Source organism: Pelecanus crispus, chromosome Z, assembly GCF_030463565.1.
Source record: "Pelecanus crispus isolate bPelCri1 chromosome Z, bPelCri1.pri, whole genome shotgun sequence".
Classification (NCBI taxonomy): Eukaryota; Metazoa; Chordata; class Aves; order Pelecaniformes; family Pelecanidae; genus Pelecanus; species Pelecanus crispus.
Genome location: NC_134676.1, coordinates 32,741,462 through 32,764,740, shown reverse-complemented (window position 1 = coordinate 32,764,740; position 23,279 = coordinate 32,741,462). Strand labels below are relative to the sequence as shown.

General features: G+C 42.1%; 1 protein-coding gene across 1 annotated transcript in view; it reads left to right on the top strand.

Moving 5' to 3' along the window:
• The window catches only part of GLDC (glycine decarboxylase), a 52,926-nt gene extending 31,413 nt beyond the window's left edge, over nucleotides 1-21,513 (top strand). Inside the window, exons 15-25 of the mRNA XM_075726461.1 lie at nucleotides 1,105-1,247; nucleotides 2,178-2,253; nucleotides 12,609-12,734; nucleotides 13,617-13,766; nucleotides 14,225-14,337; nucleotides 14,941-15,082; nucleotides 16,749-16,860; nucleotides 18,141-18,236; nucleotides 19,407-19,579; nucleotides 20,260-20,340; nucleotides 21,349-21,513. Of these exons, the coding sequence (XP_075582576.1) occupies nucleotides 1,105-1,247; nucleotides 2,178-2,253; nucleotides 12,609-12,734; nucleotides 13,617-13,766; nucleotides 14,225-14,337; nucleotides 14,941-15,082; nucleotides 16,749-16,860; nucleotides 18,141-18,236; nucleotides 19,407-19,579; nucleotides 20,260-20,340; nucleotides 21,349-21,492 (1,356 nt within the window). The 3' untranslated portion in view covers nucleotides 21,493-21,513. The remainder of the gene's footprint in view (nucleotides 1-1,104; nucleotides 1,248-2,177; nucleotides 2,254-12,608; nucleotides 12,735-13,616; nucleotides 13,767-14,224; nucleotides 14,338-14,940; nucleotides 15,083-16,748; nucleotides 16,861-18,140; nucleotides 18,237-19,406; nucleotides 19,580-20,259; nucleotides 20,341-21,348) is intronic.
• The last annotated feature ends 1,766 nt before the right edge of the window (nucleotides 21,514-23,279 follow it).

Below are 23,279 nucleotides of genomic sequence, written 5' to 3'. Positions count from 1 at the left end.
CAGAACACTTTGGGCCTGGCTATCCAGCCAGTTTTTTTATCCAGCAAAGACTACACCCGTCCAAGCCATGAGCTGCCAGTTTCTCCAGGAGATCCTGGGGGAAATGGCATCAAAGGCTTTACTAAAGTCCAGGTAAACAACATCCACAGCTTGTCCCTCATCCACTATGCAGGTCATCTTGTCATAGAAGGAGATCAAGTTAGTCAAGGAGGACCTGTCTTTCATAAACCCATGCTGACTGGGCCTGGTCACCTGTTTGTCCTGTATGTGCTGCATGATGGCATTCAGGATGATCTGCCCCATAACCTTCCCTGGCACCAAGGTCGGACTGACAGGCCTGTAGTTACCCAGATCCTCCTTCTGGCCCTTCTCCAGTCAACTGGGACCTCCCTGGTTAGCCAGGACTGCTGATAAAGGATTGAAGGTGGCTTGGTGAGCACTTCTGCCAGCTCCCTCACTGTCCTTGGGTGGATCTCACCTGGCTCCATAGACTTGTGTGTATTTCTAAGCCGTCACTAACCATTTCCCCTTGGATTATGAGGGCTTCATTCTGCTCCCCGTTCCTGTCTTCCAGTTCAGGGGGCTGCGTACCTGGAGAACAACTGGTCCTACTATTGAAGACTGAGGCAAAGAAGGCATTAAGTACCTCATCTTTTCCTCACCCTTTGTGACTGTTTCTCCCTGTATCCAGTAAAGGATGGAGATTCTCCTTAGCCCTCCTTTTGTTGCTAATGTATTTATAGAAACAGTTTTTATTGTCTTTTATGGGAGTAGCCAGATTAAGTTCTAGCTGGGCTTTGGCCCTTCTAATTTTCTCCCTGCATAACCTCACAAGATTCTTGTAGTCCTCCTGAGTTGCCTGCCCCTTCTTCCAAAGGTCATAAACTCTCTTTTTTTAACTGAGTTCCAGCCAAAGCTCTCTGTTTGCCCAGGCCACATCCTACAATGCGGTTGGGAACTTGTCTTACTGCACAAGAAATGTTTGATTTTTATTTGAGCACAGGGCAGCTTCTTTCCTTTATAGAGTTTAACAACAAAACAGAGCTGTCTGCAGAATTTTTTGTTACAGCACATGCTTTATTTACTTTTTTTTTTTTTTAATAGCCTATTTCGTGGAAAGAATTTGCCAACATCCACCCTTTTGTGCCCTTGGATCAAGCTCAAGGGTATCAGCAGCTTTTCAAGGATTTAGAGAAGGACCTATGTGAGATTACTGGTTATGACAAAATCTCCTTCCAACCAAACAGGTAGGAAATTGTTTCTGAACATTTGCTCCTTAACATGATTCAAAAAACTTGTCTCTAAAGAAAATGTGGAAGCCAAAAATAGAAGCAAGTTTCTAAGATTAAATTTGACAAAGCAAAGCCTTGAATGCAAGGTTATGAAAACAAGATTTGTTTTTTCAAAACTGCAGAACCTTATTTTGTCTTGTCTCTTCTAAAAGTTTAATGATTGGGTCTTTTCTATCCTCTTAATCTTTTTTCCCATGTTTTGCTCACTATGAAGGCTGGTTTCTTCACCATTGCTTGCTTAAAATGGTGATGTTACTGATATCCTCCCATAAGCTAAAATTAAAGATTTGAAATAGCAATAAGCTGTATGACCTGGCAACTATATAACTGTTGAAACTGGTATTTGATGCACTAGCTAATACTAGGTTTGACTGAAGGATGCCTAGGATCTGCATGCTCACTGAAATATATAAAGCAGAGCTAAATGAGTACTGCTGCAGCCTGTTTATGTCTGTTAGTAGTTTTAATACAAAATGAGTAGCAACGACTTACTCTACACTTAGGATGTCACTGAAGGAGTTCTTACATTTCACTGCATACATTTTACTATGCATGTCAGTATTAGTTTGCATCTCTAGTCAAGCACATAGTCCCCTTGCTAGGTGCAGAAATGGTGATCAACTTAGTCACCAAAAGGATTTAACATCATAGTGTAAGCACATAAAATGGCATAACTTTTTTCATTTACTGTTTGCAGAAAAGGCAAGAGCTGTTAATTAATGCTTGCCCATTTGTAATTTAATCCATGGGATATGCTGCTTTTAATTTGCTGACAGTCGCCTAAAACCATTGAGAAGAATTAGGGCTGGACAATTTGAAGTTTCAGTAGAGCTAGCACTTTCTGGTTTGTGTACTTGTGTAATAGGGTTTGTGTTCCTCTTGCAGTGGAGCCCAAGGAGAGTATGCAGGTTTGGCTGCAATCAAAGCTTATTTAAATGCAAAAGGAGAACGTCATAGAACTGTAAGTGTCAACACTCGTGTGGGGAAGAGCTTTGTGTGGGATGTGGAGAAAGGAGAGTTGATTCAGCAGCTGGGATTCACCTAGAGAGAAACTACGTTGTGTATCCTCATCTGTGACAAGCTTTCATTATTCCCTGCTTCCCTCATGGATCATGGGTACCATCTTAAAGGTCTTTCTTTACTTTACAGAGAGTGAGAGTGCAGAAAGGGGACTCGCTCAAAGGGTGATTGTTCTGGGTCTGGCTGGGATGGAGTCAATTAACTTTCTCCATTACAGCCCATATTGTCCTATGCTTTCGTTGTGTGGCTGAAGCAGTGTTGATAACACAGGGATGTTTTGGCTATAGCTGAACCGTGCTTGCACAGTGTCAAGGCTTTCTCTTTCCAAGTGTCCTGCCCTGCCCCCCGTTTCCCTCTCAAGGAGTAGGCTGGGGGTGGGCAAGAGGTTGGGACAGACACAGCCAGGACAGCTGACCCAAACTGACCAAAGGGATATTTTATGACATATAATGGCATGCTCAGGAATAAAAGCTCAGGGAAAGAGGGACAAAGCAGGGAAGGTCATGGTTATGGCATTTTTTTCCCCAAGCAACTATTACATGTCCTGAGGCCCTGCTTTCCAGGAAGTGGCTGGGCATCTGCCTGGCTGTGCGGAGTAATGAATGAATTCCTCTTCTTGCTTTGCTTGTGCATGTGACTTTTGTTTTCCCTATTAAACTGTCATGCTCACAATCGATGAGTCTTCTCACCTTCGATTTTCTCCTTGTCCCATGGGAGAATGGAGTGAGTGAGCAGTGTGAGCATTTGGCCATTGGCCAGGTCAACCCATCACAACCCTTTTTAGCACCCAGCATGGGGCTTGAGGTAATGACAGTTTTGATCTGAGCATGTTAATTTGTTAATTGGCAGGCTCCTGTGTGTGTCAGAGAGCTTGCTGCTTTACTGTGTATTAGTCTAGGGCTTTTTAATGGCTGCTTTTACACTTGCTGTTTGCTGTGCTGCTTGTCAATGTATTTTGCTGTGCTTGGAAACATTCTGATAAAAGCAATAGCCACATGCCTGGACTGGCATACAGCCCTGGCTGTGAGGCCATTCCTGTGCTGCATGAGCTACCTTGCAGAAAGAACAAGGGATTACACATCCCTCTTCTCCTCTGGGGTTGATGTGTCCAGCTCTGTTGTGTGGGCTCCTGAGTTTTTTGTTCATCCTTATGTAAGATGTTTGATCCTATTATCTAACATTGTTGTCTTCTTGTTGAGCATGTGGAACATGGTTTGGTCCTGGCATAAGAGTAAACAACTTGTTGTTGAGCTGACGGAGAAACATGCCCCAAGGCAGCTGACCCCTGGATGACAGGGCTTGTAGGAGGGTTTGGGCAGGTGCCCAGGGCTCTTATCACCTCCTATAACCTGGGATTTTACACCTAAACAGGCATGCAATCCCATTGAATTGACACACCACTTGATGGAAGGGTGCTTTGCCTACCCCAGTGAGTCCCAGTAACTCCTAGCACTGTTTTGGGGCTTGACCTGTGCCTGTTGGGCCTCTGTGTAGCACCATCACAGCAGCAGGTGAAAGTGGGCCTCTGTTTCTAAGGACACCATGGTTGAGACAGGGACCCAAGCCTCAACCATGGTGATTGCCACAGTCGTAAAAAGGAAGCACTGGTAGTGGAGGTCAACAGAACTGTACCATTGATTAGTAAAGGAGGAGGAGGAGGAGGAGGAGGAGGAGGAAGGGTCCGATCAGGAAGCTGGTCCTTTGGCAAGGAAACATGAGGAGGAAGTGATAGAAGTAATCCAAGAGGCAGAAACCATTATGAATTTCGGCCGCCAGCCAGGCAATCATATTGCTACCCACTTGCTGAAATGCTGGATTGCTGGAGGGGATAGTCAGGAATTGAGGGTAGGGAAGCCCAGCAGCTGGGATCCCTTGCTATGGACCAGGGAATCAACAAAGAAATCAGAAGAGAGTTGAAAATCTGCAGCCTCTGGACATGGTTCCTGTTGAGTGTGAGGTGTTCTCTCAAGGGTGTTCTTGGCAATTACTGAGGCAATTGAACCCCTGCTGTGGAAGGTGTTCAGTATCTAAGAGAATTAGCAGTGGTGGCAGTGGTCTACAGTGACCTGGACAATAGACAGGCCTCCACAGATCTGCATGACATCCAGTACACATGGGCCATGTGAGAGGAGGTCTGTGGAAAATGCATCAGTGCCATATGCCAACTCACTGGTGGTGATAGACTGGCCACACCTTGAGACATCAACTGTGGAGAGACTGTCTTGCCAGTTCCAGGGTGTTTCAAGGACTCCACTCTCATCCCCACAGGCAGTGTCTTGGTTGTCAGGGGTGCCCTATGGAGTCAGCCTCCCCCTGCCAGAAAGAAAGGGAGCCCCAGGTGCACACCACATGGTTCTTCCTGTGTGGCTGGGCTAGGACACAAGGAAGAGGGACAGTGCACTCACCTCGAAGCTAAAAGCCCAGGTACGTGCACTGCAGAGGAAGACAGCTGCTAAGGAAGGACCAATCGAGAAGGCTGCTGCACCAGCTGCTGCCAAGACAGTGGAAAGCAACCAGCAGTCCCCCAGACACAGAATAATGGCTGAAAATGCCTCTCCGTCTGAGCTTGGTGAAGGGATTTCTGGTCTGACACCACGGGAGTCAGAGAGTGAATACTACAACCAGGAGTAAAGGGTCCCTGCTTCTGGCTAGGTGGAGGAAGGGGATAACAAACTCTCATGTACTGTATGGATTTCATGGCCTGGCACACTGGATCCACGACGGTATAGGGCTTTGGTGGAGACTTGTAAACACAGTGTACTGTAATGCCATCAGGGTAGGAGGGGGCAGGAGCCGTCTGGATTTGTGGAGTGACAGGGGGATGCCAGCAGTTGTCTGTGTTGGAGGTTGAGGTGAGCCTAACAGGGAACAAATGGCAGAAGCATCCTATTGTGGTGGCCTGGAATCTCCATGTATCCTTGGCATAGACTACCTCAGAAGAGGGTATTTCAAGGACCCAAGAAGGTACTGGTGGCTCTTTGGTGTGGCCACAGTGGACACAAAGAAGATTAAACAACTGTCTACCTTGCCCGGCCTCTCCATTGTAGGGTTCCTGCATGACAAAGAACAGCAAGTGCTTGTTGCTACCATGATGGTGCACCAGTGGCAGTATCGCACCAACCAAGACTTCCTGGTTACCATCCATAAGTTGATTCATCTATTGGAGAGCCAAGGACTGATAAGCAAGACTTAATAACACTTAAATAGTCCCATAAGGCCAGTGCAAAAGTCTGACAGAGGGTGGAGATTAACAGTGGACTATCACTGCCTGAACGAAGTGATGCCGCCATTGAATGCTGGCATGTGGGACAAGCTAGAATTCCGATATGAATGGGAGCCAAAGGCAGCCAAGCAGTATGCCACAGCTGATATTACCAAAGCATTTTTCTTTATCCCTTTGGCAGCAGAGTGTGGGCCACAGTTTGCTTTTGTGTGGCGGGGTGTCCAATACACCTGGAACTGACTGCCTCAGGGCTGGAAGCCCAGCCCTACCTACCTATCAGTCTTTGACTGGTACCAACTGCACGGGAACAGGGTGAAGCCCCTGAACACCTGCCATACATGGATGACATCATTGTATGGGGCAACACAGCAGAGGAAGCATTTGAGAAGGGGAAAAGAATAATCCAGGTCATTGGGAAAGCTGCTTTTGCCATAAAACCAAAGCAAGGTCAAAGCACCTGCACAAGAGATCCAGTACTTGGGACTGAAACAGCAACATGGATGTTGTCACACCCCTGGAGCTGCAATCAGTAAGATAATAACTATGTTCCCACCAGCTAACAAGAAAGGAACACAGGCTTGTCTAGGCATTGTGGATTACTGGAGAATGCATGTGCATGCCAGGTTACAGTCAGCTTGTGAGACCTCTCTATTGAGTGATTCTAAAGAAGAACTATTTTGAGTGGGGCCCTGAGCAGCAACAGGCCTTTGAACAGATCAAAGAGGAGATAGTTTGTGCAGTAGCCCTTGGGCCTATCCGTATGAGACCAGCTGTGAGAAATGTACTCTACACTGCAGCCAGGGAGCACAGCCTCAACTGGAGTCTCTGGCAGAAAACTCCTGGAGAAATACAAGGTCAGCCTTTAGGGTTTTGGAGCTGGCGGTGTTGAGGATCCAAGGCCCTCTACACTATGATTGAGAAAGAGATACTAGCAGTGTATGAGGGGGGCTGAGCTGCTTCAGAAGTTGGTACAGAAGCACAGCTCCTCTTGGCACCATGATTGCCTGTGCTGTACTGGATGTTCAGAGGGCGCTGCATAGAGTAAGTGGGTAGCATTGGTCATGCAACAGGCTTGGATGGGGAACCCCAGCCACCCAGGAATCCTTGAAGAGATCATGGATTCATCAGAAGGCATGAATTTCAGAGCGTCACTCAAGGAGGTGACTCACGCACAAGAAGAGCCATGATACAATGAGTTAGCGGAAGGTGAAAAGCAGTATGGTCTGTTTACCAGTGGATCCTGCTGTGTTGTAGGAAACCATCAGATGTGGAAGGCTGCTGTGTACAGTCCTACACAAGTTGTCAAAACATTCAAAGGAGAAGGCAAGTCAAGCCAGTTTGCAGAAGTTGGCCCTAGAGATAGTTGAATGAGAAAAGCAGCCAGTACTCTACGTCAATACTGACTCATGGATGGTGGCAAATGCTCTGTGAGGGTGGCTGCATCATTGGAAACAGACCAACTGGTAGCATAGACGTAAACCCATTGGGACTGCTGCCTTCTGACAAGACATTGCTGCCCAGGTAGAAAGTATTACTGTAAAGGTACATGTCATACAAATGCTCACAAGCACAAGGGCAGCACCACTGAAGAGTATCAAAACAAGCAAGTAGGCGAGGCTGCCAGAATTGAAGTGACTTAGGTGGACCTGGACTGGGAACTTAAGGATGAGTTATTCATAGCTCAGTGGCCCCATGAAACATCAGGACACCTAGGAAGAGACCTAAAAGCTACAAATATGCTCGTGATCAAGGGGGAGACCTAACCATTGAAGCCATCACACAGGCTACTCATGAATGTGAAACAGTGATTCAGTGAGATGGATCTAGGCCAAGATGTCCATGCCTCAGAATAAAATGGGCAATAACAATTTTTTGCTTTTTCAAGGTGGTATGACACACCCTCTCCAACTTTTTCAGTTACAAATGGAACAGGAACTGATATCTAAAACTTAGACTGCTTATAATGTCAGTTGGTTCCCAGTATAGCCACTCCTGACAGAAGAAGCAGAGAAGCCTCTGGTATGCCTTAGTAGCTACTCATAGAAGTCTCTAGGTTCATCCAGTTCTTGTCCATTCAAACTGTTTCAAATAAATATCTGTAGGGTATATGGCGATAACCTTGCTTCACAAAGGCCACAAAAACTGTAGATGAATAATAATGCAAATCAGTTTTGATTCACTGAGGATCATCTTCAGTTGGTAATGCTAGAGTCTAAAGGCTTGATTTGTATTCTCTTCTGTACTAACTACCTGAAACTTTGACCTCAAGGAGTCACTTCTCAGCTATACAATTGTAACCTGACAAAACAAAGTTCTTGTAAACCTGAGAGGTGATACAACTGTAGTTAACCCCAAAGAGGAAGCAATTCTTACTAATAGAATCATAGAATCGTTTAGGTTGGAAAAGACCTTTAAGATCATCCAGTCCAACCATCAACCTAACATTACCAAGTCCACACTAAACCAGTTAAGGGTAGACTAGACTAAACCATGTCCCGAAGTGCCACGTCTACCCGATTTTTGAACACTTCCAGGGATGCTGACTCCACCACCTCTCTGGGCAGCCTGTTCCAATGCTTGACTACCCTTTCAATAAAGAAATTTTTCCTAATATCCAATCTAAACCTCCCCTGGTGCAGCTTGAGGCCATTTTCTCTCATCCTATCGCTAACTACATGGGAGAAGAGACCAACACCCACCTCACTACAACCTCCTTTCAGGTAGTTGTAGGGAGCAATAAGGTCTCCCCTCAGCCTCCTCTTCTCTAGGTTAAACAACCCCAGTTCCCTCAGCCGCTCCTCATAAGACCTGTGCTCCAGACCCTTCACCAGCTTCATTGCCCTTCTCTGAACATGCTCCAGCAACACAGTGTCCTTCTTGTAGGGAGGGGCCCAAAACTGGACACAGGATTCCAGGTGCAGCCTCACCAGTGCCGAGTACAGGGGAACAATCACCTCCTTGCTCCTGCTGGCCACACTATTCCTCATACAAGCCAGGGTGCTGTTGGCCTTCTTGGCCACCTGGGCACACTGCTGGCTCATGTTCAGCCGGCTGTCAACCAGCACCCCCAGGTCCTTTTTGGTCAGGCAGCTTTCCAGCCACTCTTCCCCAAGCCTGTAGCGTTGCATGGGGTTGTTGTGACCCAAGTGCAGGACCCGGCACTTGGCCTTGTTGAACCTCATACAGTTGGCCTCGGCCCGTCGGTCCAGCCTGTCCAGGTCCCTCTGCAGGGCCATCTTACCCTCCAGCAGATTGACACTCCCACCCAACTTGGTGTCATCTGCAAACTTACTGAGGACGCACTCAATCCCCTCACCCAGATCATCGATAAAGATATTAAACAAGGCTGGCCCCAAAACAGAGCCCTGGGGAACACCGCTCGTCACCGGCCACCAACTGGACTTAACTCCATTCACCACAACTCTCTGGGCTCAGCCACCCAACCAGTTTTTTACCCAACGAAGGGTACACCCGTCCAAGCCATGAGCTGCCAGCTTCCCAAGGAGAATGCTATGGGAGATGGTGTCAAAGGCTTTGCTGAAGTCCAGGTAGATGACGTCCACAGCCTTTCCTTCATCCACCAGGTGGGTCACCAGGTCATAGAAGGAGATCAGGCTGCTCAAGCAGGACCTGCCTTTTTATGAACCCATGCTGGCTGGGCCCAATCCCCTGGCTGACCTTCACATGCCAGTTGAGCACACTCAATATGAACCGCTCCATTATCTTTTCCAGCACTGAGGTCAGGCTGACAGGCCTGTAGTTCCCTGGATCCTCCTTCCGGCCCTTCTTGTAGATGGACATCACATTGGCAAGACTCCAGTTGTCTGCGACCTCCCCTGTTAACCAGCACAGCTGACAGATGATTGAAAGTAGCTTGGTGAGCTGCTCTGCCAGCTCCCTCAATACTCTTGGGTGGATCCCATCCAGCCCCATAGACTTGTGAGCGTCCAGGTGGGGTAGCAGGTCATTAACTGCTTCCTCCTGGACTATGGGGGCTCCATTCTGCTCCCCGTCCCCGTCTTCCAGCTCAGGGGGCTGAATACCCTGGGGATAACTGGTCTGGCTATTAAAGACAGAGGCAAAGGCGGCATTAAGTACCTCAGCCTTTTCCTCATCCTTGGTGACAATGTTCCCCCTACATCCAGCAAAGGATGGAGATTTTCCTTGGCTCTCCTTTTATTGTTGATGTACTTATAAAAACAGTTTTTATTATCTTTTTCAACAGTGGCCACATTGAGTTCTCGCTGGGCTTTTGCTTTTCTAATTTCCTCCCTGCATGACCTAACAAAATCCCTGTACTCTTCCTGAGTTGCCTGCCCCTTCTTCCAAAGGTGGTAAACTCTCCTTTTTTCCCTGTGTCCCAGCAAAAGCTCCCTGTTGTTTAATAGATTTTTGAATTCTAATTTTCCTTTGAAGAGAATTCTTTATTTGCATTTAATGGCAGGAGGTTATAGATGAAAAATCTGAAAGTAATATTGTTCCTTTAGGTGCTTTCTGAACAATCTGTGATGCCTGGAAGAAAGGCTATGTTAATCATAGGTTTTAGGTATAAGTTTAATTGGAAGTGAAATAGGTCGAAATATATAAATGTGAGAAGTTGGTGGTAGCAATTTTCATTTTGGAGAGATGATTGTATGTTTGTGATATAAGAACAGTCAGATTAGCCCAGACTAAAAGTCTGTCAGTCCCAGCATCCAGTCTTACAGTGGTCAACAGCAGACTGATAGACCCCTCTTACAATGAGGACAAAGCAAGTACACAATGATACTTACCCAGCATATGGCCCTAGCCTCTACGTATCTGTGGTATGGGAATTTCGTGATCCAGAGAAATCCAAAGGCACTGCTTATGCATTTTTCTACAATTAAATTTGATCACTTGACCTCTTATGAGGAAGCTTCTGATATTTACAGTATCTTGGAGAAAATGTTCTGTGCCTTCATCACCTATTATCATATAATCATCACCCATTATCATATGATCATATTTCTTCATAAGAAATGCTTCCTCTTATTTTTTTTGAACTTGACATCTTATAATTTCGTCTAATACCCTCTCACTCTTGAAAGATGATGAACAGTTCTTCCCTGTTCACAGCTGGCATATCTTGTTAATTCTGAGCTTTTTACAATATCCTTACCCATCCTAATTTCTGTCCTCCTAGTTGGATTACAGTTATTTGTCCATCCTTCTTCAAAAAAGCCATATCATAGCTTTGGTTATCCTCAGAGCTTCCATATTTATCCATACATATCCATACATATCCATATTTTCTGAACCTGATTTTATACTTGGCTTTAGAACTCATTTGCCTTCTCAAAATGGAAGGGTCATTGTCCTGACCTCCTGGGAACTGTAACCTCTGTGTGGGGAAACTATCTAAAATTGAACAGTGAGTGTTGTCTTGTTCTGTCTTGGTTTCTTTGTTGCATCCAGATCACCTCAAACTTCTTGGAAATCAGCCACTCTTTACAAATACAGGCTTTGTTTTGTGAGCAGGTTTACTCACTGGGAAGTGAAATTAGGTTGAAATTTTATTCCTTGGACAGTTATCTTCTGATTATCCATGTATGCTTTGCCGTTTCTCTTATTCTGTGCAAGATCCTTGGGCTTCTGTGAACATCTATGATCATTTTATGCTCAGAAACAGCCAGAGCTTAACTGCATAGAAGAGAGCCTGCAGGCTGCTTGCAGTTACTCACACTTAATAGATTTATGTTATAGTAAAATCAAGACAATCTTGGAAAAAAAAAGGAAAAACAAAGAAAAGAAGAAAGCCCACAAAATGTTGACCTTTCAACTGAAGTGACCTGGGCTGGAGAAAGTAAGTAAACTAGCAGATCAAGATTCTTGCAGTTGGCCTCATTTGGATTTGGTGCCCTCTCCTGGAAAAAAAGTATTGACATTAACCAACAGCTCGTGTCTGTCTGCTTTGTTGCCTGCTCAATAACTTCTGTACCCAGCAGCTGCAGATGCAACCCAGCAAGACTGGGTGGCAATCTAGACTCACTTTACATTTCTGCTATGTAGCTAAAATGACTACAGATGTGCCACGGTGCTTCCCAGCGCTGGGGCTGGCATCCTTGGGTTTCCTTTCAGCACAGCTGCACAGCAAAACATTGACAGTTCACTGCAAGAAGAGCAAATATCCAGGTGCTGAGACAGATGGGTCAGTTCCTTGGAATAGCTTTTAAAGTAATTAACATTTGTCTCAGCATGTCTATGGAACATGAGGTAGAGACCATCATGCAGTTTCTCATGAAAATGAAGTGCCTTACTGTCAGTTATTTAATGCAGCTAAGTTTGAGTAACTTATTTAATAAGCTTAGTTAAATTAATCCTTCCAAGAGAATCTAATAGACAAATGTTTCAATATCCTCACTGAATAGAGGCAAAGGATTTTTTTTTTTTAGAGGAGGTATATTTATTGTCTTTAGAAGGGGTGGAGTTCCTAGCAAATGTCTGGAAATATCCTGAGCTCCATTTTCCTAACTGTCACTAACAAGAACCAACAATTATTTAAATAAATGTACTTCTCTTTTTTTCTTTTGAAATGAACTGTAAGAGCATGCAAGTAGCTGGGTGAAACTTCTTAGCTATAGCCAAAACATTGCTAAATTTTTGTTTTTAAGAGAGTAGCAGAAGAAAATGCATTGGAAGTCAGCTGAAGATGTAGTGGAAAGTTGGAATTACATAGTTTTCCTTTCAAATCATTGTACTTATGGCAGCTGATTACTGTAAAAAAAATCAGTCTTTTTAAAAAAAGGGGGGTGAGAGGAAAAGATTTTAAATGTTACCTGAGAGAATATTCTGGAACTGCAGCCCTAAATATGATTTATGCAGCAAATGAAACTGTATTTTCCTAATGAGTATTTAGATGCTGATACCTGAATGGATTTTCTTCAAAGAAAATTGAGTTGGATCCTTCAGTGCAAGTGGCAATTTGCCAGTAAACATTCCCTCAGGATCCCTTTTGAAAATTTGATAATGAGTTGTAGCTAGGTGTAAACCATAATGCTTTAAGATTTTTTAACTACTTATTCTTTAGCCCCTGCTTCTTTTTCCCTTCTAAGGTTTGCCTTATTCCGAAATCTGCTCATGGTACAAATCCAGCGAGTGCACAAATGGCAGGGATGAAGATTCAGCCAATTGAAGTGGATAAAAATGGGAGCATTGATATCTCCCATTTAAAAGCAATGGTGAGTATTTAATTACCTTTAATTTTTAAGGCAGGAACGCTCCTTCTCCTCTACAGGTAATAGTGTTGGCAGCTGAATCAGATTTTTCATTGAGAGAAAATAGAGCAATAGTAGTGAATACACGCTTGAAAAGGACAAGTCATTCTTTCCTCTTTTTGCTCACTCAGATGCTAGCCATGTGACACTTGGGAGATTTCTTTTAATTTGAGGAACTTTGGTGCAGGAGTGGCTCAGAGAGTCTTTCTACACAGTAGGCTCTTTTATAGCAGACCTTTTTGGTCTACATCTAGTATTTGAAATGAATGTAGCATGTTCATGAGTGTGAAGCATTTGAAACTGCACTTTTGCCTTTGCTTAGTAAAGTTCAAGCCCTCCTCTGCTGGTGAAGCTGTTGCTAAGCAACTTTTTTCACTTTTTTGAGTAGATTGGCTGCAGGTGAATCTCAGGAATCCAAAGGATTAGCAGGACACATTTCCAAAAATACATATTTGAGCAGGCTTTTATGGTAGTCATAGAACTGTATTGCTAAAAGTAGGGAGATGGTCATTAGATCACATTACCTCGAAGGCCAGATGTTTCACTTGGATTGTCTTAAGGTCCCAGAAGTGACTATTATACATGCATCTTTTAATACTATACCTTCTTCCCTGATTTAAAGTTCTGATTTGTTGAGAAAATACTCTTTTTTCCATAGGTGTTGCTGAAGGAAAAAGCCCAGTATCTTTTGCTGACAATAAATGACTTACAGACTACCTGCTGATAGACTTGCTTCTCACCTGTGAAACACCTGATGATCTTCATTACATGTTTTTGTAAAAATCTTTTCTTAAGAAGCTTTAGGAGCCTCTATGACCACTTCTTCCTCTCTCTCCCTGCCACCAGGTGGACAAACACAAAGAGAACTTGGCAGCCATCATGATCACGTACCCTTCCACCAACGGTGTGTTTGAAGAGGAGATTGGAGATGTATGTGATCTGATTCACAAACACGGAGGCCAGGTTTACTTAGACGGAGCAAATATGAATGCCCAGGTACAAAATCTCATAGGTAGATTTATTACAACTGGGAGTGTATGTTTCCTTGGAATAAAAATAGTACAGCAGTACTCAGTTCAGACCATAACACAGCTTCCTCACAAGATGGCACAGTGTTTAGGGGAGGAGGTGAGGTTTCCAAGAACAGTAATAAAGTTAGATGGTGAAGATAATTCTCTTTTATCTGATTTTGCCCTGAAATGTGTTGTAAGATGTACGTTGTTGACTGAAATTGGCTTAGTCTACCTAATCTTTGTCAAAGACATTCTTCACACACATGAATAAGAATTACTAAAGCAAAAAATTGTTTGCATCAATTCTTGTTTATGATGCATCATGTTAAAGAAAAATGGAAAAGCATATCACATCTTTCTCAACCTGTTTTTCTTGATTGAAGTAATAGGTCTTAAAATGGCATGTAAACAGTATTTTGAGACAGAGTATTCCCTTCACAGGTGGGTCTGTGTCGTCCTGGAGATTACGGCTCTGATGTCTCTCACTTAAACCTTCACAAAACCTTTTGCATTCCCCATGGAGGAGGAGGACCTGGAATGGGACCAATTGGAGTGTGTGTATCTCTTTATTAGCCTTTTCTTTAAGGAAAAAAAAGAAAGTCCCTTAGTTAATCTTGGTTGGCAGTTCACTTAAGTACAGAGCCATGAATGGGAGAGGTATACTGTTGTTTGTAAACTTTTGTCCTTCTCCAGGATAGTCATGTGCTGATCTCATGAACGGTGAGGTTCACGTGTATTCACAAATGCTACCTTTTGTATGTATGGTAGACCTCGCTGAGCAGTCTGTTTTCTGAGTAAATGTTCTGTGGACTTTGAGGACTGATACTGTATGTAGTCCAGAATGCAGAAGTGGTACATGAACTATGTGAATTTATCCTATAGGGCAATCATATTCCTTTAAGAGAAAATAATCTTGCTGTTTTTAAAAAAAAAATTCATTTGGATAGCTGCATGAATATCTTATAATAGGTTGAAAACTGAGTGCCATCCTTCATTGTCAACAGTTATGTTAATAAACTTTCTGTTGAAGACATAGACCAGGCTTCCTGGAGGACTGTGTTTGGAAGGAAGGTGAAGAGAAGCTACTGCTGAAACTGTCCAGAAATGGTAACACAGGAACACATATTTAAGTTCTAAAATCAATGTTTTTGTTTTAGGAAGAAACATTTGGCTCCCTACTTGCCTACCCACCCTGTCATCAAAATACAGCCGGATAAGGATGCGTGTCCTTTGGGTACTGTCAGTGCTGCACCTTGGGGTTCCAGTGCTATATTGCCAATTTCCTGGGTGTATATCAAGGTGTGTAGACTTGGAGTATCAGCTGAGGGTCTGTTTCTGTTTCAGCAAGTCTGAAGACCACTGGAACCACATGAACAGGTTTAAGAGCAACTCATCATAGATGCTTGCACAGACTGAAATGCATATGACTACAGCTTGGTCATAGGTTATGCACATCCTTTGAACCTCCTTGTTTTCCAGTAGGACAATGGAACAGCCTATTGCCATCTGTTGCAATAGGAAAGGATGGCAGGACAACTGCTGTATCTATGCAGCCTGCTTAATTCTTCTGTCTCTTGTCTGTAATAATTCTTGAGATAAGTGGACACAAGGCAGAAAGCTGCAATCAGGCTTGCCCCTCCACTGGCTCAGACATTGAAGTTTTCATGTTTAAAAGCTGCTTGGTAATCACTGTTCTTCCAAGAGTATTTTTTGGTTGTATGCTGTAATATTGCTATACTTAACCTGTATGTAACATTTAACTTTACAAAATTTATTAATAAGAACTTGAATTCCAGCAGATTTTACTGAATTTGAAAACTGAACTTGGTTTTGGCTTTGGTTGTGTGACAACTTGATCATGATCTATATAATTTTTTAATGCCTTGCAATTTAATGATAAGCCTATAAATATTTGATTCCATATATGGAAGTATTCAGTCAACAGAGATGAGCATAGATTCAAAATTCTATTTGAGAAGAGGATGTGCTGGAACGTTGAGCAACATTTAAAGCTTTCAGTGAGAGAAAGAGTTGGAATAGTGAATGTAAGGGCAGCGTCACTCAGAGTACCCTGTAGCCAGTTTGATACTCTAACCATGGAAACTTCCATTCCCAGGGGAAACCAGCTCTTCCAGAATTTGAAATGAGCAAATATGAGCTACAACTTCCATGGTGGCTTTTCAGCTGTGGCTAAAAGTCCCTTGTAACTCTAAGCTTGTTCCTATTACAGAGTATTTAAACTGTACTAAATTTTTAGGGGAAGCTGTTTCTTCACAATGCCAAGTGCCATCTGTTTACACTGTCCCAACTAAAGGGGCTACCTTGAAGGCTGTTTTGGCTTTCTCTTTTGCCAACTTAACTTCTAATTGCAGTGTTAAGAAATCCAATCAGAGCTCAATTCCAGCACTGTCTGTTTGCAGTGCTTTAGCAGAGAAACAAGTGCATCTGTGTTCATTTGGTGCTGGTCTTTGTCAATGCACAGAATCATCTGTGACATGACACCAGTAATCAGAGTTTGAGTTGCTGGGATAATCTGTACAGGCAGCACACATACCTTTTTGGGCAGTGCTCTGGATGCTCTTTCCCTGGGGTAAGGATGGTGACATGAAGCATGTGCAGTTCTTACAAGTGTGCTGATGACATTCTTGAGTTCTGCTCAGTTTTTTCTATTCACTTCAGAGCTTCTTAGTTTGAGGAAAGGTTTGGGTTGTTCACTTGCTGACTTTAAGCAAAAACTCTTATACAGTAAGCAGTCTCATAACCTATGTATACCAACGTTGCTCTCAAGTAATACCAAGTGCTTTTCTGTGAGTGTAATGTGGAAAAGTGAATAGCAGTGTGACTGCCTTAAAACTAGCCAGATGCATTACGGTGCTGTTGTCTATCATGCTCACCAGTACAAGAGCACATTTAGCTTGCTTGGGAGTGGTTTTAGGTCTGTTTGTTCATGTTATTCCTCTTTCAGACAATGGGAGCAAAGGGTCTGAAACACGCTTCTGAGATTGCTATACTAAATGCAAACTACATGGCAAAGAGGCTAGAGAAGCACTACAAAATCCTTTTCAGAGGAGCAAGAGGCAAGTACTGGACAGTTTGTTTTCTTCTACAAAGCTGACTTTTTTTTCCCTAGTGTAGAAGTTGGCTTGCAGTATGGTTCTTTTTTAATGCTACGTGATAGCTGTATCTCAGCCTTCTCATGATGTTGTTCACAAGGAGAGAAATAACGTGCCACACTGCTTCTGTGGAGGTATTGCAATGAAAGTGAGATACTTGGAAGTAGAAGAAAAAATGGCTGTTTGTAATTAGATTAAATGATGACAAAAGATGGGAGTAAACCTTGGCATCAGATTGTTCTCCTTGAAGTCTAGTAGCAGATCAATGAACAGTAGAAAAAGGAGAAACAACAATGTCAAGACCTCCAAATCTCCCATAACCAAAGGCACAACAATTGAAAAACTGGAAACAATTTTTGGAGCTGTACTTTCCCTTTCATACTTCCTCTGGGGGAAGGAAAAACCCAACATTCTCTCATTTACGCTCCTTATTCTCCTTTGTGAGATGGGGGAGAATCCCCTTGGCAATGCAAAATACTTTAGGTACATTCTAGTTCCCTGCTACGGCTCTCCAGTCTTGCAGCAGGACAGAAATAATGAATAAGAGGTGAAAGAATTATCTATTATAGTAGAGTAACTATCAGAGAATCCTGTTTTCCTTGTTTAAGCTGAATGGCACAAAAAAACAGTGGAGTACAGTATGTATGGTCTTCAAAATATATGTCTTAAACTTAATGGAGTACACCCTGGCTAAACCTGCAGGTTGCATTTTAAGATAATATATTATTTCCTCACAGAAGTGAATCGACGTTGCAAATTTTAAAAGATTCAGCAATGAAATGGAACAAGGTTCTCCAGGATCATGGATATAAATTTAGATAACGTGTCTTTTAGCCTATGACACCAGATTTGAGCTTTTCTCTGGCATAACGTGAAACTGATTATCTTGTACATGGCTAATTCAAGATAGCCTAAGACCCAAATGATGTTGGGCCCCTGACAAATCCAATTATTTTCCAGAGTCCTTGTAAATTATAGGAGCTACTTTGACCACCCTTTCCTAGTTCTGATCTTGGGTATGAGGCCTCTTCTTAATGTGACGTGGGACTCAGAGAACCACTCTTCAAAGACAGAGTTCTCTCTCTCTTAGCTGGTACTTTCTCAGGTTTGAGTTTTTGCCCAAGTAGATATTTTTTAATTTGTGTTTTTGCCATGTTCTCCACAAAAACAGTCAGAACAGACTGTTTGTTAGATTGCACTATTCTGCTAGTAGGTAAACACGGTGTACACATTTTCATTTACAGGGTATGTAGCCCATGAATTTATTTTGGATACGAGACCTTTCAAAAAAACAGCCAACATTGAAGCTGTAGATCTTGCTAAGAGACTTCAGGATTATGGTAAGTCAAATGCCTTTTTTCTAAAAACAGCAGCTGAGAGATTCCTAAATCTCTTCTAAAGGGAGACAGAAACATTCTAGTCCTGTGCTTATGGATGGTGAATGATCATTCAGGTCTCTTCATGTTCATTAATGGCTTAGAGAGATACTTGCATCAATTGAGTTGTAGTAGCTACTTACAAGTCTGCTGCTACCTCCCCAGTTTTGTAAACTGCCCCCTCAAATTTATGATTACATGACTTAACCATTGGAGCAAGTGGGTTGGAGCCAAGAGCCTACTAGGATTCCAACAAAAAAAAAAAAAAAAAGAAAAATACTTTTGAAGTAGGATAATAGAATTTAAATGCTTCCATCCCGATACAGTTTAGGCAATTTTGCATGCATGCTCTGAAGAATCTGATCGTGCCTACTCTGGCTGCCAGACAAGATGACCCACTAAACTGCTTGATCCTATGCAACTGTGCTTCTAACAAATATGCAAAAAAGCTGTTAAAACCCTAACCAATAATACCTCAGTGAAATAAGCCAAAGCCCAGTTGTGATACCAAAAACCCCATCCTTCCTGCTCTTTGTAAGTGGGCTGCTATGGCCTTAAATAGCATATACCACTTTAAATAGACTTTTCAGTAGGTATGGAGGTAAGTTACATGGATAAGTTTAGTAAAATTCCATCCTCTGCAGCCAAAAGAGAAGTGGCATGAGGCTGTAATTAGCAGTTGTGCAGGAAGGGAATCATGAGGGACCACCTTTTCTTTTTACCTTGTTTACCACCAGTGTAGAAATCTATACCCATCTCACTTTGCCATTCAGCTGTCATAGGATGGTAAAGTGACAAAACACTTCTACTGAAGTGAGCAGTAGGAACAGAAATAACCTGGGAAAGAAGCAATATACTTCGGGCTGAAAAGTAACAAAGCAAAAAGAGCAGGTTTTAAGAGTGTTACATTAAATCAGTGTGTAACTGTTGTAAATAACACAATGGCATTACCCTTCAGCGTTAAAAACTAAGATACTCGAAAAATCTGTATTACCTCTACAGTACACTATCAACACTACCAATGAGTTCAGTCCTGTAAAGACTATGGAAAGGGTTGAATTTGTGAATCAATTACTAGCTAACACATATATTAACTCATAACCTATTGTCAGTGACTGATTTCTTCTTTATCAGGTTTTCATGCTCCAACCATGTCCTGGCCAGTGGCAGGGACACTTATGATTGAACCAACAGAGTCTGAAGACAAGGCAGAGCTGGATAGATTTTGTGATGCAATGATCAGTATTCGGCAAGAAATTGCTGAAATTGAGGAGGGCAGGATGGATCCCCAAATTAACCCACTAAAGGTAAGATGGCATATAAAGCAAGTTACCAGCATCGGCTTAACCCTTGAGATTTACTTGAGACTACGTGAGCACTCTTCCTGGTCTTTCAGTACTCTTGAAAATAACTCTGTGCAACAGCAAACACACGAACTTCTTGAAATTTTACTTTTTTTAGAAACCTCAAGACTTTTTCAAAATTTGAATTTTGACTTTTTCAAGCCAGAAGTCTGGCCTTTGCTGACAAAGCTGTATTTTTTCAGGCCATCTCAAAGTAATGAAGGAGAGACGCTTATTTATCTGGTTTAAGAAGGGAAGTGGAATGACCTTAAAACTAACTAAAATAAATATTGAATGAATTATTTTAGCAACTACAGCACAAAATTGCTGTAGGCTCAAGTTCGGTTCAACTCTTGTAATGCTGTACTGAGTTTTTAAATACTAAAGGGATTTAGTGAAAAGCTGGAAGCCTATTCAAACCTTGGGTAGTATCTTCAGTATCTTCAAACTGAAAAAAAATCCAGATACTGACTTGCTTCCTGTTTTAAATCCGTCTTTTTTTTCCCCAGATAAATGGTATTCTCAAGAGAGTCTTGAGACAACAATTATTTACATGTGGTAATGTGAACTTGAAGGATGGTTCACATTGATGTGTTCAACTGAATTTAGTAATTTCATGTCCTAACATGTCTTTTTGCTTGTAGATGTCACCACATACTCTGAACTGTGTCACTTCTTCCAAGTGGGATCGTCCTTATTCCAGAGAAGTGGCAGCATTCCCACTGGTGAGTAAATAATAGGATCCTAGTGGTGTGGTAATACATAAATGTGCTTTCTGCTCTGTGGTTTTCTGGTCAGTTGGAGATGAAGTAATCTGGTAAGAATAAAAACTTCAGAGCCATTTTTACTGTTGCTCAATTTTTTATGTGTGTGAGCGCTACAGTAGTTCCATTAGTTTTGTTTTTCAGGACAAGGCAAAAAGATCTTTAAAAAAAAAAAATCTCTACGCATGAAGTGCAAACCTGGATTTCTAAATCTCAGCACTTCAATACTGGATATTCCTATTGGAAACAGCCTGTTCAGTTCTGACATACTGCACCAGGGGCTCCCAAAACAGAGTCCCATGTCCTGTCCTGAAGTTCATGGGTCTGCTCCAAAGAACTTGGGTGAGGGTTTGACAAGATGCACAGTTAGCATGCGGCAAGCCACACCAATGTGAACCTGCTACAAATAAAGGTCAAAGTGGAGGTGGATACATCAGAATTCTTCAGGGCACTACATAAAATTGCATCCACAATCTTAACAGCTAAATATATGTGTAACTATCTTTTCTCACCTAAAACTGAATTGCATGTATTTTATTGCTACATACTGTTCGAAAGAGGAAGACTTCAACTGCACCTGTGAAATCTGCCACCTTGTTTTATGTATTGTAACTATATTGAACCGCACAGGTCTTGGTAGTCTCCTCCACTTTTCCTTGGTTCCTATCTGTAAGCCAGTTATTTAAAGTGTCATAGTCTTCTTTTATCCCATGACAACTGCTTCTTTGCAAGCATTTGTTAGAGGACATGCTTACACTTTTTAAAAAATCTAAATATTCTTTTGACTGCCAAATCTATTATACATGCTTGTTAGCTTTCAGGGACTGCAAATAGATTTGAAGTATGACTTCACTTAAAAAACCCCACTTTTCCAGCATTCGTCATTCTTAAAACTTCTAATGTCTACTACAATTATGCAGATTTGCTTGGTACAAAAATTGAAATAGTTGTTTCTTCTTCTGTACTTAGCCATTTGTGAAACCCGAAAGCAAGTTTTGGCCCACAATTGCTCGCATTGATGACATATATGGAGATCAACATCTGGTTTGCACCTGCCCACCAATGGAAGCCTACGAATCTCCCTTTTCTGAACAGAAGAGAGCATCTTCGTAAGACTGCTTCCAGTTGCCTGGATTTCTGAGTCCATCAGGATGTGGCCTTTTCCTCCCAGACCTGATAGGGGATTTATATACTGTGTATATTTTGGATAATCACCACGTTTGTTAATTGAATCACTGCTCAGTTAATATGTAAATATAATCCATATGTTAGGTGTAAACAAAATGTGATTGTTCCACAGCAGCTGATGTTGAAGTTGCCTTGAATCATTTTGTCTGTTTTGTGCTAAAGTTTTAAAAACTAACACCCAGTTTGCAAAGTGGCATGAAAGATATGGTTAAAAAAGTAGAAAAGATGCAGATGCATAAGGCAATAGTAATGAATATTAACTGCCGGAGTGATTTTTGTATTTTGTAAAAAAAAGATGAAGTAGATTGTTTAATTTACTTCACGTATTACCACTAGCATTGCTAGTGTTAATATTTCATACTGGTTTTTTTACCTACCAATGTTAGTACTCTAATAAAATTGGTCAGAATTGGTCAGAAGTGTTGTCATGTTCTGGATTTTAACTTTTCAGCTGGATTTATCCAACAGAGCAGTATGAAATTATGAAGCTTAAGTTCTGATTTGTGAGAATTGCCACAGCAGTAGCAGCTTCTACACAAAACAAAATACTGGCAGAGATTAATACTGAAATAAATCTCTGATTTTTTTAATACGCTGGGATGATCAGTCTTACTGAGCAGTAACAAACTTAACTTTTTTCTATAGCACATCATTTTTTCCTTGTAGTTCCATCTAATCCTCTCCTCTTATTCCAGAGGAGGCACAAAACACCTTTCGTACCAGAGTGTGAACTGCTTAGTACAAGTTAGATCTTGTCTAACAAAGTATTCTCCTTCCACAGTTTCTCAAATCTCTTATTTTGGATACTGGCTTTGGTTTATACAGTGCACTCAATTTGCCTTACTTTGCCATGTAACTCTACAGCTTGTGTAAAAATTGATTCACAGCTTTAGCTCTGGCCCTCCAAGAATACCAACAGCACCCTGAGACCAGAGCCCTGCTGCTACACACAATGCCACATTCAATTTACTCAGTAGCCAGAATGCAGACCTTAAAGAGGAGCCTCTTCTAATCTGTTCCCTGTCAAATTTATATAAAGCTGATGCTCTCACCAGTTACACAGACAGACCATATGTGTTATGAGCGCATTTGAAAGGAACCTGAGAGCAGGTCTGTGCAGATTCATTTGCATTTGATGCAAGTGAGCCCCTGTAGGGACAAACCCATTCAGCCACACAAAGCAGGATTTTGATGAATAAAGAACCAGGTACTGGGATAACAGACTGAGGAAAGCACTGCACAGTTTTGCACCTTACAACCAGCAACTACTCAACCTTTTCTTGAAGGTCTATGTGCACACTCATGCCTGGGAACTTTCTCTGAAGTGACACAAATGAGGCTAGTGTTCAACAGCACTGTTTTTAAGTACAGTACTTTTGCGTCCTTTATAGTGAAAGTTTTGGGACTGCAACTTTTCCTTTACCTACCTTTAGACTTCAGTGGGGGCTTTAATTGCACAGAGACTGCAGATGACAAGAGACACAAATGGATTTCATTAAAGGAAGATTAGGCCAAATACCAGTTTTGACGTGAAAAGCTGCACCTAGGTCCTAAAATGTCCAAACACATAGTGAAGAAAATTAGAATTTTATGCTCTAGAATTTACTATTGAAAAGAGCGTGTTTCAGTAGCTACTGATGCAGCACTAAGGGTGTAAAAAATTGTGAAAAAACACAGCAAACTTGTAATTTGAGGAAAGGACAGTCTTTCTG